Source organism: Microcaecilia unicolor, chromosome 6, assembly GCF_901765095.1.
Source record: "Microcaecilia unicolor chromosome 6, aMicUni1.1, whole genome shotgun sequence".
Taxonomy (NCBI): Eukaryota; Metazoa; Chordata; class Amphibia; order Gymnophiona; family Siphonopidae; genus Microcaecilia; species Microcaecilia unicolor.
The window spans coordinates 132,487,962-132,508,822 of NC_044036.1; the positions used below are offsets into that span (position 1 = coordinate 132,487,962).

General features: G+C 45.4%; 1 protein-coding gene across 3 annotated transcripts in view; it reads left to right on the plus strand.

Annotated features, from left to right (window-relative positions):
• Positions 1-20,861, plus strand: part of IFT122 (intraflagellar transport 122) — a 97,200-nt gene that overhangs the window by 266 nt on the left and 76,073 nt on the right. For all 3 annotated transcript variants that reach the window (XM_030206594.1, XM_030206596.1, XM_030206595.1), the window contains exon 2: positions 9,020-9,086. In XM_030206594.1, the coding sequence (XP_030062454.1) occupies positions 9,020-9,086 (67 nt within the window). The remainder of the gene's footprint in view (positions 1-9,019; positions 9,087-20,861) is intronic.

Consider the following 20,861-nt stretch of genomic DNA (forward strand, 5'->3'; position numbering starts at 1 on the left):
TAGCAGCGGCGAAGAGCAAGGGAAACTGCGGGGCTGTGAGGGTCACAAATGCCTGCATCCCCGGGATAAGTGCACTAGTGAAAACTAAAATCTGGAGTGCACAGTGGAAGTCAATGTTACTAAACAGTGCGGGCCTGCGGGTGTCAGCTGTGCTAAACTACAGGGCTCTGAGTGTCACTGATACCTGCATCTCCGGGATAAAGTGCACTCGTGAAAACTAAAATCTGGAGTGCACAGTGGAAGTCATTGTTACTAAACAGTGCAGGCCTGCGGGTGTCAGCTGTGCCTAAAGCTCCATAGCAGCTATGCTGAATTACAGGGCTCTTCACTGATACCTGCATCCCGGGGATAAAGTGCACTCGTGAAAACTAAAACTGGTGCAACTTGGGAGCATATTGGCTGACATTAAGACTTCGACCTAGGCAGCCTGTTATAAAATTGCCTTCACTATGTTTAGATAACATATCAAGGTATGTTTGGAATTGGAAAGTATTTATTCAGATCAGGGATGCCCTGTACAACTGGTAATATTTCCGTGTTTCTGCATAATTTTCTTGGTCCTAAAGATCTTCTTTCTCTCTATAGATCGTGGACTTGATTGGCTCTGACACTTCTAGTAACACAGCTGTTCTTGTGGGCTTTTTTTCCCTTTATTCCTATGTCCATTTTCTTGAATGAAGCTTTTTATCGGTTAAAATGAGGCTATTCCAAGTGATCACAACTTCTTCATGCTCACCAATTGTTAGGGCTGTGATCCTAATATTTTTCTGTACAGATTTCAGTGAATGGGCCATGACACCCACTTATGCTTCACAGTATGCAGGCTTTCGGACACTGCAACAAGAACATAAACCTTGCCGTACTGGCACAGACCTAAGGTCCATCTAGCCCAATGTCCAACAGTGGCCAATCCAGGTCACAAATACCTGGCAGTATACCAAAAGAGTAAAACAGATTTTATGCTGCATATCCTATTTCTGCTTATTCCAGTTATGAGCTATACATTTCTGTTTTACCGTTTTTAAATGCTTGCTGTGAACCATCTTGCCCATAGTCTACTGCAGTGCTCTTCACTATTTTTTAAATTAGGGCTTCTTTGGATTCAAGTGAGCTGAAAGAGAGCTGCTACATATGTTCCCATGTGAGGCCACGACTGCTAACCAGTACATATTGGTGATATCCAGCCCACCTTCAAACTTTTTATGATATCTTCAAGGAGGTGGGTGTCACGATGGTGACAGTTTCCTTGTCTGTGCTCACCTCGCCCTCTGGTGGCCAGAACCAGTGGCTGCTATGGACTGTCACATGTTCCAGACTTTAGCTCATTCCGGTCCGGATCTTCCAGGCTGCCAGACTTGCTTTTCTTGTTTGTGCCTGAACAGCACCCATAGCTGCCTTGTGATTCCTGCAGCTGAACGTCAGCTGCTGATGGGCTTTATTAACCACCTGGAAACGTCTTTGTTTGCCTTTGCATCGTCTAAGGTCCCTGGTTTGTTGGTGCTTTGTTGCACTTCTGCCTAGTCTGGTTTCTTGTTTGAGGCTCTTGTCCGGTTCTAGTTAGTCTGTGTGTAGTTTAGCTTAGGTTTGTTGCTTATTTCTTAGTCTTGTTTCTGGTCTGTATTCCTGGTCTAGTTTCTGTTTGTCTGGGTCTCGCTCTTAGTGGCTGCGTGGCAGCTTTCAGTCCTCACTCTTTTCTGTCTGTGTTCTTGCTTAGTAGCTGCTCTGCAGCTTTCAGTCCTGACTCTTGTCTGTCAGTGTTTTTCAGTGGCTGCTTGGCAGCTTTCAGTTCCTGTCCTTTAGCTTGCCCATTGCCTGCCTTGTGTAGTATTGTCTGTCTGTGAGTCCTAGCCCAGTTTCCTGTCTTGCTGTCCATGTATATTCCTTTCCCTTCTGACCCTCAGCCCTTGTTTAGCCTTGTTCCTGCCCTGTCCGGTAAGTCCTGCCAGCCGCCTGCACCCAGGGGCTCAACTCCTGGGGAAGGGCGGTCAAGTGCAGGTGAAGTCTAGCTGTTTCTGTCAGAGTTCTGCCTTGTCTCTGGTGTGGGGTAGTTTTGCCTGCCACTGCCGCTCCCCGGCAGTGGTCCAAGGGCTCACGAACCTAGTTTCTGCCTCGAAAGCCTAGCAGGTGGGCATTTCCAAATGAATTGTCTTTCTCTACTGAGAAATGCCTTTCCGTTCAAGCATGCAGCTCTTCCTTCCATCCACTCCCCCTTTTTGTCGTGAACTTGGGTATAGAGGCTGAGAGTAGCAGAAAAAAAGCCAGAATGATGATGGAGGCCACCTCAGAAGTCTGCAGGAGCTGCCATTGGCCCCTGGGCTTTACATTGAAGAACACTAGTCTACTGTCTTGTGTTGCAGTTATTGTTCTCACATCCTAATGTTTAGGTTCACATCTTTTTAACCATTCCGATGTCAGGTTTTAATCTATCTGTGATGTATTTTCAGTGATGTCTGTGCATTTGCTACCTGGTTGCAGATCTAATTCATTTCAGAAGTTTCTTATCTTGCAAATTCTGTTGTTTATTTCCCCATATGTTCGTAAATTCTCGCTCTTTCCTGCTGTTTGTCAGTATGCTAGTCCAAACTTAAGGATGGAGACTGACTGCAGACTTTTACCTTCTTGCTTCAACAATTCTGGAGTATTTGTATCTGTTCTTGCTGTTAAGTATGTCTGAAAGCCTATGTTAGAAGCTGTATATATAATCTATTTCAAACAAAAGAGAAGGAACGAGCAATTCCACAAAGAATGAAACCAGGCAAAAAAAGGGCTGGGAATGACCACATTGATGAATCAAGAAAAGGTGATAAGTCTTTATTATGGAGGCACCACTAACTATCTATATAACTTTAGGATACTTTTTTTTGTCCCTGCACTTTCTGGATAGTGCAGGCAAGGACTATTATCTCGATATAAAGCCAAGATAAAGCTAGTGCTAGCCAAGTTCAAAAGACATCTAACTCCAAAAGTTGCTGATATTGCACTACGTTTATGTTGGCTCTATATTGAGATTTATTGCTGCTGTTAAGTCTAAGTCTGGCCATTTGGCTGGAGTCCTGAAGAAGGAAAATACAGACCGTGTAGATTCCACACTACAGTAACTATCTGTTCATTGTTTTGATAGTGCTGACTCCATAATAAAGACTTATCAGCTTTTTCTTGATTCATGCGTGTGGTTATTCCCATCCCTTGTTTTGCATAATCTATTTCTACATAACCCATTCCTCCTTTGCCTCTTGGAGGTGTATTTTCAAAGCACTTAGACTTACAAAGTTCCATAGGTTATTATGGAACTTTGTAAGTCTAAGTGCTTTGAAATATGCTTCATAGTAATCTGCGGAACTTTGTAAGTCTTAAGTGCTTTGAAAATGAGCCCCTTGGTATTTACACACTTGCCATACACTGATTCTTATATCCATCTTTTAAATATCTTCACAAGGCCAGTCTACAGTTCTAAAGCTGTATGAAAGTATGGGAATTGCAAGCTGATTGATAGCTTGTATCTTAGTCCTTGGGGTTAAAATACTTCTTAGTCTTTGGTAATTTTGCTGACCTTTCTATAAGTAATTTTTGCTGGACTGTTGCTCTTCCTCTCCTGCCAGATATTATACACACTTTCCTGCTCAGATTCCTTTATACTTTGATCTTCAGTCAAAAAGAAGTTTCCAGTTTTACATAGTTTCCTTTTAAGGATGGTTGACTTTAGCACATTTGTTCTGGCCAAAAGTTCTTCTGATGTTCTCTGAGAAGTTTTTCACTAGAGTTGTGAAGCTGCAAATCATCTGTGAACAGTAGGTATTTTGTCTGTTCCTGCTTACTATCAGCTTTTGCTTTGTGTATCAGTAGGTAACAAAAACACTTTGAATAAAACAATTTCTGTGCATGCACCCTGATCTTTACTTAAAGAAGAATTTCATAGCAAACAGAACCTTCCCTATGTGCCCAGCAAGATTGAGATTTGCCTTTTTATTGAGGAGCTCATTCTATGGAGAACGCTAGTCAGGTGAACATCTTCTCTTCATATGGTGTGGCTCAGGAGAGAGCACTGTTTTAGTAAGCGCCAGGCATGTTTCTTTAGTGCCGCTGTCCAGGTAGTGAGTGGTGCTGAATATATGAGCAGAATGCTGCTGCTCTATGGATAACAGTAATATTCAGTCCACTATCAGCATAACTATCTATATAATTTAGGATATGTTTTTGCTCCAGCACTATCTGGATAGTGCCAACTAGAACAATTATCTGGATGTAATCTTTTGATAGCAGGCCATATATGTATTTATTTATATACCTTTCCATTGGGCAGTTTACAACTCAACAGATATACTAAAACTATAGGATTATATAATATTCTATGTTTCTGAAACATTACACCTAGTGGTAGTACTACAAGACTTCCACTAGGGGCCACAGGTGCTATTTTGAACCTGATAGAGGTATATAAAATAATGAGTGGAATGGAACAGGTGGATGTGAAGCGTCTGTTCACGCTTTGCAAAAATACAAGGACTAGGGGGCATGCGATGAAACTACAGTGTAGTAAATTTAAAACAAATTGGAGAAAATATTTCTTCATCCAACGCATAATTAAACTCTGGAATTCATTGCCGGAGAACGTGGTAAAGGCGATTAGCTTAGCAGAGTTTAAAAAGGGGTTAGACGGTTTCCTAAAGGACAAGTCCATAAACCACTACTAAATGGACTTGGGAAAAATCCACAATTCCAGGAATAACATGTATAGAATGTTTGTACGTTTGGGAAGCTTGCCAGGTGCCCTTGGCCTGGATTGGCCGCTGTCGTGGACAGGATGCTGGGCTCGATGGACCCTTGGTCTTTCCCAGTGTGGCATTACTTATGTACTTATGATGCTGTCAAAGGCAGGAGCAAACCGGAGATTGCTCCTATCCAACCCATTAAGGACCAAGGTTTTTCAAAGGTAGTTCTGGGGGGCCTTTTGGAGGGTGGGAGGAGTCTTCTGAGTGTGGGGGGGGGATCAACACTGGTGGGGTCCTTCAGGTTGTGGGTGTCCTCTGGTTGAAGAGTTCTATGGGGGATGACTACAGGAGGAGATTTGTGTTTTTTTGTTTGAGGGGGGGAGGGCTCCGGGACCAGATTTTAAAAAAATATTACCAACCATTTAAATTAAGGCCCAGTGCTCCTGAGGTAGAGAAATATCCCCAGCTTTTTGCTGAGGTTATTTTTCCTGTTGTAAAGCAGTTTGCAGTGTGCACCTGGTGTTCACTGAAAGCCTCATTATGGTATTTTCGTAACAATGAGCAGCTTTACATGATGCATTTTCTTGTTTTGAGTCTCATTACTATGTATCATGTGTGATCTAGAAAAAGGGCACCAAAAACCAGCGTTATAGCCCTTTAACACAGGTTAGTGCAGTTGGATTCAGTTCAAGTTGGAAAGACTTAATTGGGGAGTCAGATTAGCCCAAATAAAATATATTAAAATAAACCAAAATATGGTGTAACTAATGACTGCACTACTGTTTAAAAGCCACAACTATCAAGCCATATATAATTTAAAAAATACTATGTTGAGAACTTTATTAATCTGTGGATGCAAAGAAAGAAGGAATTCTGCCATGATACCTAGATATTGTATCATCACAAATGGGAACAGCCATATCAAAATCACCAGTAACCACCAGAGCTTCAGTCTTTTCTATGTTAATGGCCAGTTCATTTACAGTAAACCAATTAATTTTGCCCAAGAAAGTCTCCACTCTTTTTGAGCTCTGAGGTCGAAATGTAGTCAAAGGTGGGGCAATCATCAAAATATTATCTGTGTACAGCCTTTCAGGGATCCTTTTACAAAGGTGCTCTAACATTTTTAGTGCATGCTAAACACTAGAGATGCCCATAGGAATATATGGACATCTCTAGCGTTTAGAGTGTACTTATTTTTAGCGTGCGCTAAAAACGCCAGCGAGCCTTTGTAAAAGGACCTCTCAGTAATTTACAAAATGGAATTATATAAATACTAAAGAGCATAGTGGAGAGTACTGATCCCTGTGATACCCCTGTTGATGTGATGCCATGTAGAAATACCTTTCATCATATAAACGCACTGAGTAAACCCATTTAGAAATGAGTCAAACCATTTTATCATAACTCTCCTAATATTGATTTCTACTAATCATTTCAACATGATTCAATGATTGACCGTATCAAAGGCAGCAGAGATACGTCTGTAAACAAAAGCAGTATTTCTGTCTTGTAGGCTCCACTGTATGGAATCCAGCTTCTTTTGCATCCATCAGACCAGTCCAGAACTCTGCTCACAAGTCATTCTGAGGGCAATTCTCTACAGGTCATCTAAAGTTAGGCACTGGGATGATGGGGCACTAAGCACAAATTCTATATCAGTATTAACATGTGCAAGTCTGCAGTTATGTCCCTAATGTTAGACACAAGCGCTTACTCTAGCTCAATGACTAGTATAAAGGCTGACGCCTATCTGCTGTCATGCACTTAACTGCTAGTATTCTAGAGCCCGTGTACATAAGTGCTGGACACACCCCTGACCTACTCATGCCCATCCCAGGTCCACATCCCTTCTCAGTTGCTAATTATGGATTTTGTGTGTTCAGTTTGTGGAATATTGACTAAGGGCAGTTGTGTGTGTTACTGCAAATTAACACCAATTATAGCCAATGATTGTTAAAACCAATTAGCTAATTTAACAATTAAGATATGTGTGTAACTGGCACTGTTCTATAAATTATGCATGCAACTTCGTGTGCTAAGCATCAAATTGTGACCCAAATTTACAGAATTAGGGAGTCTATGAGGCATATTTTCAAAGCACTTTGGGAGGCTAAGTTCCATAGGTTTCTATGGAACTTTGGGAGGCTAAGTGCTTTGAAAATGAGCCTCTATGTATCCCACTCTTGGTAGATTAGCATAATCTATTGGTTCTGGGACTGGTTTGGTAAATGGTAATGAATCATTTCCCCCCTAATTAACTTGAGGGGAAAGTGGAGGGGGGGGGGGATACAAGCTACTTGGGTCCGCTGAGTAGAGAGGAGGGACCTAGACTCCTCCAGAAATCCCTTGGGAGTGTGGATGCCCCCTCTCAACCTCTGAAGAGATACTGAACGATCAGGTTTTTGACTGGGCTCAGGAGCTTTCTCACCAACACCAATGTTGGGCTGCACTGTATGCCTGTCACTATTTGTTCTGGTCTAGTTAGACTCAAGGAAAGAAAATTAGCAAGTAAGACCATGTTTTTCCATTTGATGTTATCAATGACTCTATATCTTGCCCAAAGTGAAAACCATACTACCAGTGGTCATATAATTTATTTATTTGTTACGTTTCTATCCCACATTTTCCCACCTATTTGCAGGCTCAATATGGCTTATATAGTACCGTAGAGGCGTTTGCCAAGTCCGGTAAAGAAACAAATAGAGGTGGTATTGTGGTTGAGCAAGGAACATATGTTTCAGTTACAATGGGGATCAAGGAGAGGAAAGATTATCTAGTGTCCATTACAAGCTTTGGTTATGTTGTGTTGCAGAGTGCAGGCATTTATGTTGGGTCGGTGGGGTATGAACAGGTAGGTTTTTAAATGATTTCCTGAAGTTTAGGTGGTCGCAGGTTGTCTTCACAACTTTTGGCAGTGCGTTCCATAATTGTGTGCTTATTTAGGAGAAGCTGGACGCATAGGTTGCTTTGTATTTTAGTCCTTTGCAGTTTGGGTAGTGGAGGTTTAGGTATGTTTGAGATGATCTGGTTGTGTTTCTGAGTGGTAGGTCTATTAGTTCTGTCATATATCCTGGGACTTGGCCGTAGATAATTTTGTAGACCAAGGTGCAGATTTTGAAAGTAATATGTTCTTTGATTGGCAGCCAATGCAGTTTTTCTTGGAGGGGCTTGGCACTCTTGAATCGCGATTTGCCAAATATTAGTCTGGCTGCTGTATTCTGAGCGGTCTGGAGTTTCTTTGTGAGATGTTCTTTGCATCCAGCGTAAATTCCGTTGCAATAGTCTGCGCGACTTAGCACCATTGATTGTATTAGGTTACAAAATATTTCCATCGGGAAGAAAGGTTTTAAGCGTTTAAGTTTCCACATTAAGTGGAACATTTTCTTTGTTGTGGAGTTCACTTGGCTCTCGAGAGTGAGGTTGCGGTCGATTGTCACGCCAAGTATTTTCAGGCTATTTGAAATAGGGAGGGTATGTTCTGGGGTGATTAAGGTTGTTGGTTTGTATGTATTGTGTTGAGATGAGATGAGAGGATGAGGCAATGTGTTTTTTTCAGTGTTCAGTTTCAATTGAAAGGAGTTTACCCATGAATCCATGGTATTCAAGCCGAGTTTAATTTCGTTGTTGATTTCTGTTCGATCATGTCTGAAGGGAATGTAAATTGTGACATCTGCATAGATGAACGGGTTGAAGCCTTGCTTTGATAATATTTTATTTATTTATTTATTTTTGGCGCATTTTTACCCCACATTTTCCCACATAAGCAGGCACAATGTGGCTTACACAAATTCAAGAGGATACAATACAATTCAGAGAATTAACCTCCATAGGTGCTATATGTATAATATGATCAGGGATGTACTCATCTGACTGTAGTTACATAGCTTCCCTAGAAATTGTCAAGAAGATATATCTAGGAACCAGATTAAAACCACCAACTTGCTGCATATGGGCAATGAAGGGATTCAGAGACTTTATTTCTTCTGGTTTCATCTAATTTCAATAGAATGGATGTTTTTATTATTGTTGTGGAATTGTGTGTATTACAGATGTTAATTTCCATTTAATATTTTGTTGTAAAATAAGAATAACCATACTGGGTCAAATCAATGGTACATCTAGTCCAGTATCCTACTTTCAACAGTGGCCAATTCAGGTCACAAGTACTTGGCAGAAACCCAATTAGTATCAACTGTGAGGCTTATTTAGAACAGTGGAATATCAAAAAATGGAAATACGAAGGCAGGCAAATATGTTTTGAGAAATTGAATTGCTTGTTGTTTTTAACTCCTGTTTCTTTCTTTCAGCATATATGATCTTGCTTTTAAGCCTGATGGGACTCAACTGATTGTAGCTGCAGGGAACAGGGTGCTGGTAGGAACGCCTGTTTTTTTGATTTTATTATTTTACAGGGTTATTTTCAAAGCCATTTCCATGGGTGAAGGAAATGGAGTTTTTTTATAGAATAACTGGCCTGATTTGCTTGTATAAGTACATGTATACAGCTTCTATGAATGCATCTTTTTACCTGCATCAAGCAGAAGCATTTCTAGGGGAAGAGAGGGGTGCGGCCTACATATATGTATGTATACAATTCTCATAGAAAATCTTTGCATGCTAAATTGCAGGTGAAAATGTGTATACATAGGGATCAGTATTCAAACAGCTGTGAAAAGTATAACTGCTTCTATTTTCAATATCCAGGAGCCTTATATGTATAGGGCTTAATTCTACAAAATAGCAAATAAATGCTACTGTCTATTTTGTAGAATTAAGCCCTATACATATAAGGCTCCTGGATATTGAAAATAGAAGCAGTTATACTTTTCACAGCTGTTTGAATACTGATCCCTATGTATACACATTTTCACCTGCAATTTAGCATGCAAAGATTTTCTATGAGAATTGTATACATACATATATGTATGATGAATATTATCAGCAAATAAATGCTACTGTCTAATATTCATCATTGTAATACCTGTACTAGCATATATACACATACATGCCAGATACAGCTAAGCACTTTCTGTAAATATGCACATTTTACAGGTGGGAATGCACGTGGGCGGACTTCGAGCTGAATATTTATTTATTTATTTTTGGTACATTTATACCCCGCATTATCCCACAAAAGCAGGCTCAATGTGGCTTACAATATTACAAATGGTTACAATTCGGGGAGGGTACAGAATCAATAAAGTCAGTGGGAGGGGTAAGAACATGTGGATAAGACAGGGGTGCATGCCGGGTAAGTGCAATCGGTGGTGAAGTGGTACGGCCGATATGAGGAAGGCTAGGTTTTAGTAATGTCGGTGAGATAAGCATTCTTGAATAAAAATGTCTTTAAGGATGACTTGAAGAGCTAGTGGTCATCAGTCTCTTTCTCCGAGGACAAGCAGGCTGCTTGTTCTCACGACTGGGTGACGTCCGCGTCAGCCCCCACCAACCGGAACAAAACTTCGCGGGCGGTCCCGCACGCAGGGCACGCCCACCGCGCATGCGCGGCCGTCTTCCCGCCCGTGCGTGACCGTTCCCCGCTCAGTCCTTTCTTTTCCGCGCCTGGAGAGAGACGTGTTATCGCCTCTCTCGTTCTCAGTCCCGGAAATCGGATCGCGTTGTTCGCGAATCTTCGTTATTTTTTTCGTTTATCTTCGTTGCCGAGTTTTCCCTTTATTTTTTTCCACAAAAAAAAAAAACGCGCTGTACTGCTTTTCCATCGTCTTCTAGCGGGGGCGTCGCGTTGCGGCCTTGTGGCCGCGCGGTCGATTTCTTTTCAAGGTGTGATTTTACCGCCACCATTGACGACTTTGATTTCGCCGACGTGATTTTTCCGTCGATGTCCTCGAAGGTCCCGAGTGGATTTAAGAAGTGTGGTCGGTGCGGCCGGCCTATCTCGCAGACCGACACTCACGCTTGGTGCCTCCAGTGCCTCGGGCCGGAGCACGATACCAAGTTGTGTACTTTGTGTCTTGGTCTCCGGAAACGGACTCAGGTAGCGAGGCAAGTTCTTCGGGACCGTCTTTTTGGAACTTGCGCCGGCCCCTTGACGTCGACCTCGACGGCATCGGTATCGACGGCCGGTTCTTCGGTACCGGTATCGATGTCGACGAAATCGGCACCGATGGCATCGACCCCAGGAGCACAGGTCCCGTCGGCCCGCCGGTCCTCCGGTGACGGCAGGGGTGAGAGGCCGCGTGGGCAGTCGGCCCCGGTCACTCCCTCTACCCAGGGCCCTCGGGACCGAACCCTGTCGGACCCGGTCCCTCGAGGCCGAGGGGGATCGACCTCCTCCTCCTCCATTCCACCTAGCGCCGATGACGGGCATCGCAAGAAATCTAAGAAGCACCGTCATCGGTCGCCATCGATGCATCCGGCCCCCGGCGCCGGAGAGGAGTCGACGCCGAGGAAGCGTCCGCGTCGAGAGGAGAGGTCCCCCTCTGTAGTAGAGGTACCACCGCGTCAGGGTCCCAGCACTTCGGTGCAGTCTCCTGGACCCGAGCAGCTTCTGGCACCGACGCCTCTACCGGCCCCCCCGTCTTTCCTGGCAGCGGGCCTGGACGAGTGCCTCCGAGCCATCCTTCCGGGGATCCTGGAAGGGCTGATGCGCCAGACTGTGCTGGCGCCGGGGGGTGCTTGCGCCCTCGGCGCCGTTGACTGTGGCGCCGGCGAGCTCTAGCCCGGTGCCGAGGCCTTCGACGCCGCTTGCGGCACCGGTCTCGACCGCCACGCAGGTGGAGTCCCCGTCGACGTCGATGGAGGGAGCTTCGTCCCCGCCGGCGCAGGAGTCCACCGCTCGACGACACCGAGGCCTCGGTGCCTCAACGTCGAGCCGGGCCCGGTTGAGGACTCAGCTACATGAGCTTATGTCCGACACCGAGGAAGAGGCCTCGTGGGGGGAGGAGGAGGACCCCAGATATTTCTCCTCAGAGGAGTCTGTGGGCCTTCCCTCCGACCCCACGCCTTCACCAGAGAGAAAGCTCTCGCCTCCTGAGAGCCTCTCCTTTGCCTCCTTTGTCAAGGATATGTCTATCTGCATTCCCTACCCCGTGGTCTCTGTGGATGAGCTGAGGGCTGAGATGCTCGAGGTCCTCGATTATCCATCACCACCTAGAGAGTCCTCCACGGTACCGTTGCACAGTGTCCTCAAAGAGACACTGCTTCGGAACTGGATGAGACCATTATCTAATCCCACCATCCCCAAGAAAGCAGAGTCCCAATACAGAATCCACTCGGACCCAGAGTTAATGCGGCCCCAATTGCCTCATGACTCGGCGGTCGTGGACTCTGCTCTCAAGAGGGCACGGAGTTCGAGGGATACCGCCTCGGCGCCCCCGGGGCGGGAGTCTCGCACTCTGGACTCGTTTGGGAGGAAGGCCTACCAATCTTCCATGCTCGTGACCTGCATCCAGTCGTACCAGCTCTACACGAGCATACACATGCGGAATAATGTGAAGCAACTGGCGGATCTGGTTGACAAGCTCCCGCCGGAGCAGTCCAGGCCTTTTCAGGAGGTGGTCAGGCAGCTGAAGGCGTGCAGAAAGTTCCTGTCCAGGGGTATATATGACACCTGTGACGTGGCATCTCGTGCTGCGGCCCAAGGTATAGTGATGCGCAGGCTCTCATGGCTGCGTGCCTCTGACCTGGACAACCGCACCCAGCAGAGACTGGCCGACGTCCCTTGCCGGGGGGATAATATTTTTGGTGAGAAGGTCGAGCAGCTGGTGGACCAACTGCATCAGCAGGAAACCGCCCTCGACAAGCTCTCCCACAGGGCGCCTTCAGCATCCACCTCAGCAGGTGGACGTTTTTCCCGGGCCCGGCAGGCTGCACCCTATGCCTTTACCAAGCGTAGGTACACCCAGCCGGCCCGAAGGCCTCGTCAGGCACAGGGACAGCCCCAGGGCGCTCGTTCTCGTCAACAGCGTGCGCCTAAGCAGCCCCCTGCGCCTCCACAGCAAAAGCCGGGGACGGGCTTTTGACTGGATCCACGGGAACATAGCCGCCCTCAAAGTGTCCGTACCGGACGGTCTGCCGGTCGGAGGGAGGTTAAAATTTTTTCACCAAAGGTGGCCTCTCATAACCTCCGACCAGTGGGTTCTCCAAATAGTGCGGTGCGGATACGCCCTGAATTTGGCCTCCCTGCCACCAAATTGTCCTCCGGGAGCTCAATCCTTCAGCTCCCATCACAAGCAGGTACTTGCAGAGGAACTCTCCGCCCTTCTCAGTGCCAATGCGGTCGAGCCCATACCACCCGGGCAGGAAGGGCAGGGATTCTATTCCAGGTACTTCCTTGTGGAAAAGAAAACAGGGGGGATGCGTCCCATCCTAGACCTGAGAGGCCTGAACAAATTCCTGGTCAAAGAAAAGTTCAGGATGCTTTCCTTGGGCACCCTTCTGCCAATGATTCAGAACAACGATTGGCTATGTTCCCTGGATTTAAAGGACGCATACACTCACATCCCGATACTGCCAGCTCACAGACAGTATCTCAGATTCCGCCTGGGCGCACGGCACTTTCAGTATTGTGTGCTGCCCTTTGGGCTCGCCTCTGCCCCACGGGTGTTTACAAAGTGCCTCGTGGTGGTAGCGGCATATCTACGCAAGCTGGGAGTGCACATGTTCCCATATCTCGACGATTGGCTGGTCAAGAACACCTCGGAGGCAGGAGCCCTCCGGTCCATGCAGTGCACTATTCAACTCCTGGAGCTGCTGGGGTTTGTGATAAATTACCCAAAGTCCCATCTCCAGCCAACCCAGTCTCTGGAATTCATAGGAGCTCTGCTGAATACCCAGACGGCTCAGGCCTTCCTTCCCGAAGCGAGGGCCAACAACCTCCTGTCCCTGGCTTCACAGACCAGAGTGTCTCAGCAGGTCACAGCTCGGCAGATGTTGAGACTTCTGGGTCATATGGCCTCCACAGTTCATGTGACTCCCATGGCTCGTCTTCACATGAGATCTGCTCAATGGACCCTAGCTTCACAGTGGTTTCAAGCCACCGGGAATCTAGAAGATGTCATCCGCCTCTCCACCAGTTGCCGTACTTCACTGCTCTGGTGGACCATTCGGACCAATTTGACCCTGGGACGTCCATTCCAAATTCCACAGCCCACGAAGGTGCTGACGACGGATGCATCTCGCCTGGGATGGGGAGCTCATGTCGATGGGCTTCACACCCAGGGTCTGTGGTCCCTCCAGGAAAAGGATCTGCAGATCAACCTCCTGGAGCTCCGAGCGATCTGGAACGCACTGAAGGCTTTCAGAGATCGGCTGTCCTGCCAAATTATCCAAATTCGGACAGACAATCAGGTTACAATGAATTACACCAACAAGCAGGGGGGCACCGGATCTCGCCTCCTGTGTCAGGAAGCCGTTGGGATGTGGCGTTGGGCTTGCCAGTTCGGCATGCTTCTCCAAGCCACATACCTGGCAGGTGTAAACAACAGTCTGGCCGACAGACTGAGCAGAGTCATGCAACCGCACGAGTGGTCGCTTCATTCCAGAGTGGTACGCAAGATCTTCCGAGAGTGGGGCACCCCCTCGGTAGACCTTTTCGCCTCTTAGACCAACCACAAGCTGCCTCTGTTCTGTTCCAGACTTCAGGCACACGGCAGACTAGCGTCGGACGCCTTTCTCCTTCATTGGGGGACCGGCCTCCTGTATGCTTATCCTCCCATACCTTTGGTGGGGAAGACCTTACTGAAGCTCAAGCAAGACCGCGGCACCATGATTCTGATAGTGCCCTTTTGGCCCCGTCAGATCTGGTTCCCTCTTCTTCTGGAGTTGTCCTCAGAAGAACCGTGGAGATTGGAGTGTTTTCCGGCTCTCATTTCGCAGAACGACGGAGCGTTGCTGCACCCCAACCTTCAGTCTCTGGCTCTCACGGCCTGGATGTTGAGGGCGTAGACTTCACTGCGTTGGGCCTGTCTGAGGGTGTCTCCCGGGTCTTGCTTGCCTCTAGGAAGGATTCCACTAAAAAGAGTTACTTTTTCAAGTGGAGGAGGTTTGTCGTTTGGTGTGAGAGCAATGCCCTAGAACCTCGTTCTTGCCCTGCACAGAACCTGCTTGAATACCTTCTGCACTTATCAGAGTCTGGCCTCAAGACCAACTCAGTAAGGAATCACCTTAGTGCGATTAGTGCTTACCATTATCGTGTGGAAGGTAAAGCCATCTCTGGAGGGAGCAAGATGGCGGCTGAATGAGCAGCATAGGAAGTCGCTCTGACCGTTGCAGTCACTTAATACCTTGAGAAGCTATCTACTTACTCAAATTATGCCTAAAAGGAGAGGCAAACAGCGAATTGGACCCGCGATTCCTGTACTTCCTAGAACTGCAACGCTTGACCGCTTCCTTCTATCGGGAACGACTACGGGATTATCCTCGCTGCCAAGAGGAGCGGAGGGAGGTCCCTCGCTCCCTCGGCTTGAGGCGGAAACAACGCTCAGTCCCGAAGTGAGGATTCCTCCTCCGATGCCGGCGATGGCGTCAACTATGGCCCAGAATACTCCGGATGAGAAAACTCCGACGGGGTCTCCTGGTGCGGGCGCCGAAGTGGTGTCAGAGACGCCGACAAACCCCGCATCGATGGAAGCGGGTGCGAGCGGAGGAGAAGAGATTACTGGGGAAGACCATGGAGACACAGGAGGAAACTCGGATTTACCCTCTTTTCCTGACTTGGGAACCCCAAGTAAGTCGTTTTTGCCTTGTAAGCCTCAAAATATTACACTAGAAAATATATGGGAGGCACTTGTGGGACTGGAAGCCTCATTTGTGCAGAAGTTTACTCAATTTACCCAGAAATGTAATTTAGATATTGGAAGCATATCTGAATTAGAGACAAAAGTAACTTCTCTGGGTAAAAGTATGGAAAACAACTCAGCTGCTGTTCAAAACTGTCAACAGATTCAGATGAATTTGATCAAGGAAAATATTTTTCTACAACACAGGATTGAAATTTTAGAAAATCATCAACGATCAAATACTCTGAGGTTGATAAATTTTCCTAAGCAGTTGGCTATTTCACCACTGATAACCTTTAAACAGTACTTAACTGAGAATTTAAAGATTCCAGAAAAATCCCACCCTCCGATATCCAAGATCTACTATATAGAACCTAATCGGAAAAAAGAACTGTTACAGGAGGATAAGATGGTTCCTCCGCCAAAGACATTAGACTTGAACTTGGACTTGACTCAAATAATAGAAGGAGAGAATGTGGGTTTAACAACTGCTACTCTTAAAGTATTTTTCATACTTCAGCCAGATAGAGACTGGATACTTAAGCAATATTTTCTTAATAAAAGTCAGGATTTCTTAGGTTGCCAAATTAGAATGTATCCAGACATCTCTAGGGCGACCCAGAGAAAAAGACAGGAATTCCTTAAATTAAGGCCGAAGGTATTACAATTAGGAGCACTTTTCTGGCTGAATTTCCCATGCAAGTGTGTAATAAAATTGAATTCAGTAAAGTATGTATTTTTTGAGGCAAGGCAACTAAATACTTTTCTAGAGGCTAAACTGAGAGATTCTTCATCTCCATTTCCAATAACTGTAACAACTTCAACTCCATGATTGATTTAAATTCCCGATTGCTCTCACCAGCCACTTTATTCTTAATTAGAAATTGCTTTTCTGATTTTTTTTTATTATTTCCTTAAGTTAGTAGGGGCTCCCTTTCTATTGTGGACTAAAGATGATAATTTAGTTTATTGTATTTGCCTGTATTGTTTTTCTTGTATAACTGGAAAAGGAACTATTATAACCATCTTTTCTATTCAAGATGTATACTTGATGTAAAAATTAAAATCTTATAAATAAAAAAAAAAAAAATAAAAAAAAAAGCCATCTCTGGAGAGCCTTTAGTCGTTCGATTCATGAGAGGCTTGCTTTTGTCAAAGCCCCCTATCAAGCCTCCTCCAGTGTCATGGGATCTCAACGTCGTCCTCACCCAGCTGATGAAACCTCCTTTTGAGCCACTGAATACCTGCCATCTGAAGTACTTGACCTGGAAGGTCATTTTCTTGGTGGCAGTTACTTCAGCTCGTAGGGTCAGTGAGCTTCAAGCCCTGGTAGCTCATGCTCCGTATACCAAATTTTATCACAACAGAGTAGTGCTCCGCACCCACCCAAAGTTCCTGCCGAAGGTGGTGTCGGAGTTCCATCTTAACCAGTCAATTGTCTTGCCAACATTCTTTCCCAGACCGCATACCCGCCCTGCTGAACGTCAGTTGCACACATTGGACTGCAAGAGAGCATTGGCCTTCTATTTGGAGCGAACACAGCCCCACAGACAGTCCGCCCAATTGTTTGTTTCTTTCGACCCTAACAGGCTAGGGGTCGCTGTCAGGAAACGCACCATCTCCAATTGGCTAGCAGATTGCATTTCCTTCACTTATGCCCAGGCTGGGCTGACTCTACTGGGCCATGTCACGGCTCATAGTGTCAGAGCCATGGCAGCGTCGGTGGCTCACTTGAAGTCAGCCACTATTGAAGAGATTTGCAAGGCTGCGACGTGGTCATCTGTCCACACATTCACATCACATTACTGCCTCCAGCAGGATACCAGACGCGACAGTCGGTTCGGGCAGTCGGTGCTGCAGAATCTGTTTGGGGTTTAAATCCAACTCCACCCTCCAGGACCCGAATTTATTCTGGTCAGGCTGCACTCTCAGTTAGTTGTTCTTCGTAGGTCAATTTCTGTTGTACCCTCGCCGTTGCGAGGTTAAATTGACCTGGATTCTTGTTTTGAGTGAGCCTGAGAGCTAGGGATACCCCAGTCGTGAGAACAAGCAGCCTGCTTATCCTCGGAGAAAGTGAATGATACATACCTGTAGCAGGTGTTCTCCGAGGACAGCAGGCTGATTGTTCTCACCTACCCTCCCTCCTCCCCTTTGGAGTTGCGTTTTCATCATTTTTGCTTGTCATTCAACTGAGCGGGAACGGTCACGCACGTGCGGGACCGCCCGCGAAGTTTTGTTCCGGTTGGTGGGGGCTGACGCGGACGTCACCCAGTCGTGAGAACAATCAGCCTGCTGTCCTCGGAGAACACCTGCTACAGGTATGTATCATTCACTTTCTGCTGCCTTGGTAGCACATTCCAAGATTTTGGGCTGACGTAAGAGAAGGTAGAATATGTGCGGATAACTTACATAAATTACGTGGGCATCACTGGGCACCTGCTTTCCTTTATAGAATAGGTGCCTATCAGATGCCCTCTGGGTTCCTAGAATTAACCTCCATAGGTGCTATATGTATAAATCCACTATCCCCTGAATTCTATATAGCGCACCTAGAGATCTGTGCCAAAACCAGCACAGATTCTATAACGATGTGCATAACTTAACAAGCAATAATGAGCACTAATTGGCACTGATTAGAATTTAGGCGCACAAATTGCTAAGTAGAACTTCTAACACGCACAGGCAAAAAGGGGTGTGGTTATGGGCAGGTAAATGGGCATTGTGGGTGTTCCAAAATTTGTGCACCCAGTTATAGAATATGGCCCAATGTGCCTAAATCTACACGCTGGGATTTACGCCATGTTTTCATTGGTGTAAATGAATGTGCATAGATTAGGCGCTGAAATATCAACTAAGCATATTCTATAGTTGGTGCCAAAATCTAAGCACCAGTTATAGAATGTGCTTAGTCGGCACTGATTTCAGCGGCAGGTTTTTAGGTGCCATATATAGAATCTCCCCCTATAGGTATAACTCTATATATAGAGTAAAAGGGAAGTGGTAAAGGCCGAAAATATGTACAAATGACACATGTAGATGTTAATATTCAGCCTCTATATGTATAGATTATATATTAGGCTCAGACATGGGATAACCATGATTTGGGCCATCTGAGCCAAATGTATAACTTATCCTTATAGGGCTAAATTTTATAAATGTTAGACACTGTTTATGGACTAGTGCTAGGAGCTGCAATTGCATTTAAGTGTGACCATGTATACCAGAGAAACCTTGGCGTAAATCCCCCACGCCTAAATTAGGCACAGATTCCCTTTATTCTATAACTATGTTCCTAAATTAAAGGTACGCTCCTGACCTGGCTTCACCCAGTGTTTGTACTTGCATGTAAAAATACACATGTAAATTTGAATTAATTCCAATTAGCATTGATAATAGGACTCAATTATTGGTGCTAATTGGCTTGTTATTCAATCACATGCAAATTAGGACGCGCACCTCATATAGAATTTGGGGAATAGTGCCAGTATTTGGGGGTCTTTTATGTATAGATATATGTATGCTTATACTTAAATTTTTAGCAGCACCAGCTCAATGTGTGGAGGGACATTTTCGATATGATGTCTAAATCCGATTTTGGATGTTTTGTGAAAAACGTCCAAAAATCCAGTGTTTTTCAAAGTACTTAAGTAAAAGTAGAAAGAAATGCATTTCCATTATGTCACCAAAATGTCAATCCAGACTAATGGGTTGTGCCCATCCGCCAGCAGGTGGAGATAGAGAATACTAACGAGTAGTGCCATACAAGCACTGGTGCATTAGAACTCACTCAGTATTCTCTTTCTCCAGCAGTTGGATAGATGTTCCCTGTGCCTCTGTCTCCTGTCCTGTTATCAGGTTCAGTTGAGTTGGGGTTGAAATAGTGCTGTTCCTCAGGTGTAAACCTAGTGGTGCTAGGTCCCTCCCTACTCCCCCATTACGACTTCTCTGCCTCTGTTCTTCCCTAGCTAATTTTCTCCTGCCACTTAAAAACATACAAACCCCCCCAATGCTTTACCTTAGCATTTCTCTTTGAGAATTAGCTTTGGTGTGGGAACTTATAGGATTTTACAGTACTTTTGAAGCAAACGGGCTGACAGAGAGTATCTACAAACTGTGAGTACAAGAGCATTGCTGAACTTTTAAAAAAACGTTTCCACTGTGGTAGTTGGCTATTGCCATCAGGCTTGTGTAAACTTTGTGTTAAACCAGCTGAATTACAAATTCCACCAAACTTAAGGTGCTGGAGCTGGCTCACACAGATCAGGGGGCTTCCTCGCTGCCCTTTTCACCTGAATTTGTACTCTTTTTTTTTTTTTTTTTTTTTTTTTTTTAATATCAGGCTTTCCTGTGAAAGAGCAAACAGCCTGTTTCTTTCATTCTTGCTTCTCAGCCTCTTTCTGAAGAGAATCTTTCAAAAAAGAGGAAATTGTCTGCACTTAAGGAGTTGGGAGAACTTTTTCCTTCATCTCCTTAAGATTCTGAGGAAAGATTATCAGTAACTTCTGAGCATTCATTTTTTACTGATATGCCTGGTACCGTGGGGGGGGGGGGGGGAGTGAATGATGATCCCACAGGTAAGTCACACACAGGGGCTCATTTTCGAAACAGAAAAACATTCAAAAAGTGGCACAAACCAGCAGATGGATGTTTTTCTTGCCAAAATGTCCAAATCGGTATTTTTGAAACCCATTTTCAGGTGTTTTTCTGTGCTGTTCATCTGCAGTGCATCTCTAACTGTCAAAGGGGCATGTTATGGGCGAGATTTGTGCTTTTCTAAGACTTGGATGTTTTTCAGCCATAATGGAACAAAACAAAAAAGTCCAGGTCTAAAACTAAGATATTTTGATCTAGATCTTTTTTAATATCGACTAAGACATAAAAAAGTGCTCTAAATGACCAGATGACCACTGGAGGAATAAAGGACTGACACCCCCCCTTACTCCCCTAGTGGTCACTGACCCCCCTCCTATTCCCCAAAGATGTGAAAGAAATAGTACGTACCAACCTCTACGACAGCCTCAGATGTTTAGCCAGTCCTGTTGGAGCAGTAAGCAGGTCCTTGGAGTTGCCTATTGTTAAGTAGGAAGGAGACCCGGGCCCATAACCCACTCTAACTGTTACACTTGTGGTGGAAAGTGTGAACCCACCAAACACCTATTGTACCCACATATAGGTGACACCTGCATATATAAGGGCAATAATAGTGGAGTATAGTAGCTTTTGGTGGGCGTTGGAGGGCACCATACAATATAAGAGAGCAAATGTGAGATGTGTAGCTGCGATGTTTTATGTGAAGTCCACTGCAGTGCCCTCTAGGGTGTCTCACTACTCTGCTGGGATGTCTGTGTAGCCAGGCTACTAAGAATGCTGCCCCCCCCCCCCCCCCGCCCCCACATCCCAGTGGCTTGAT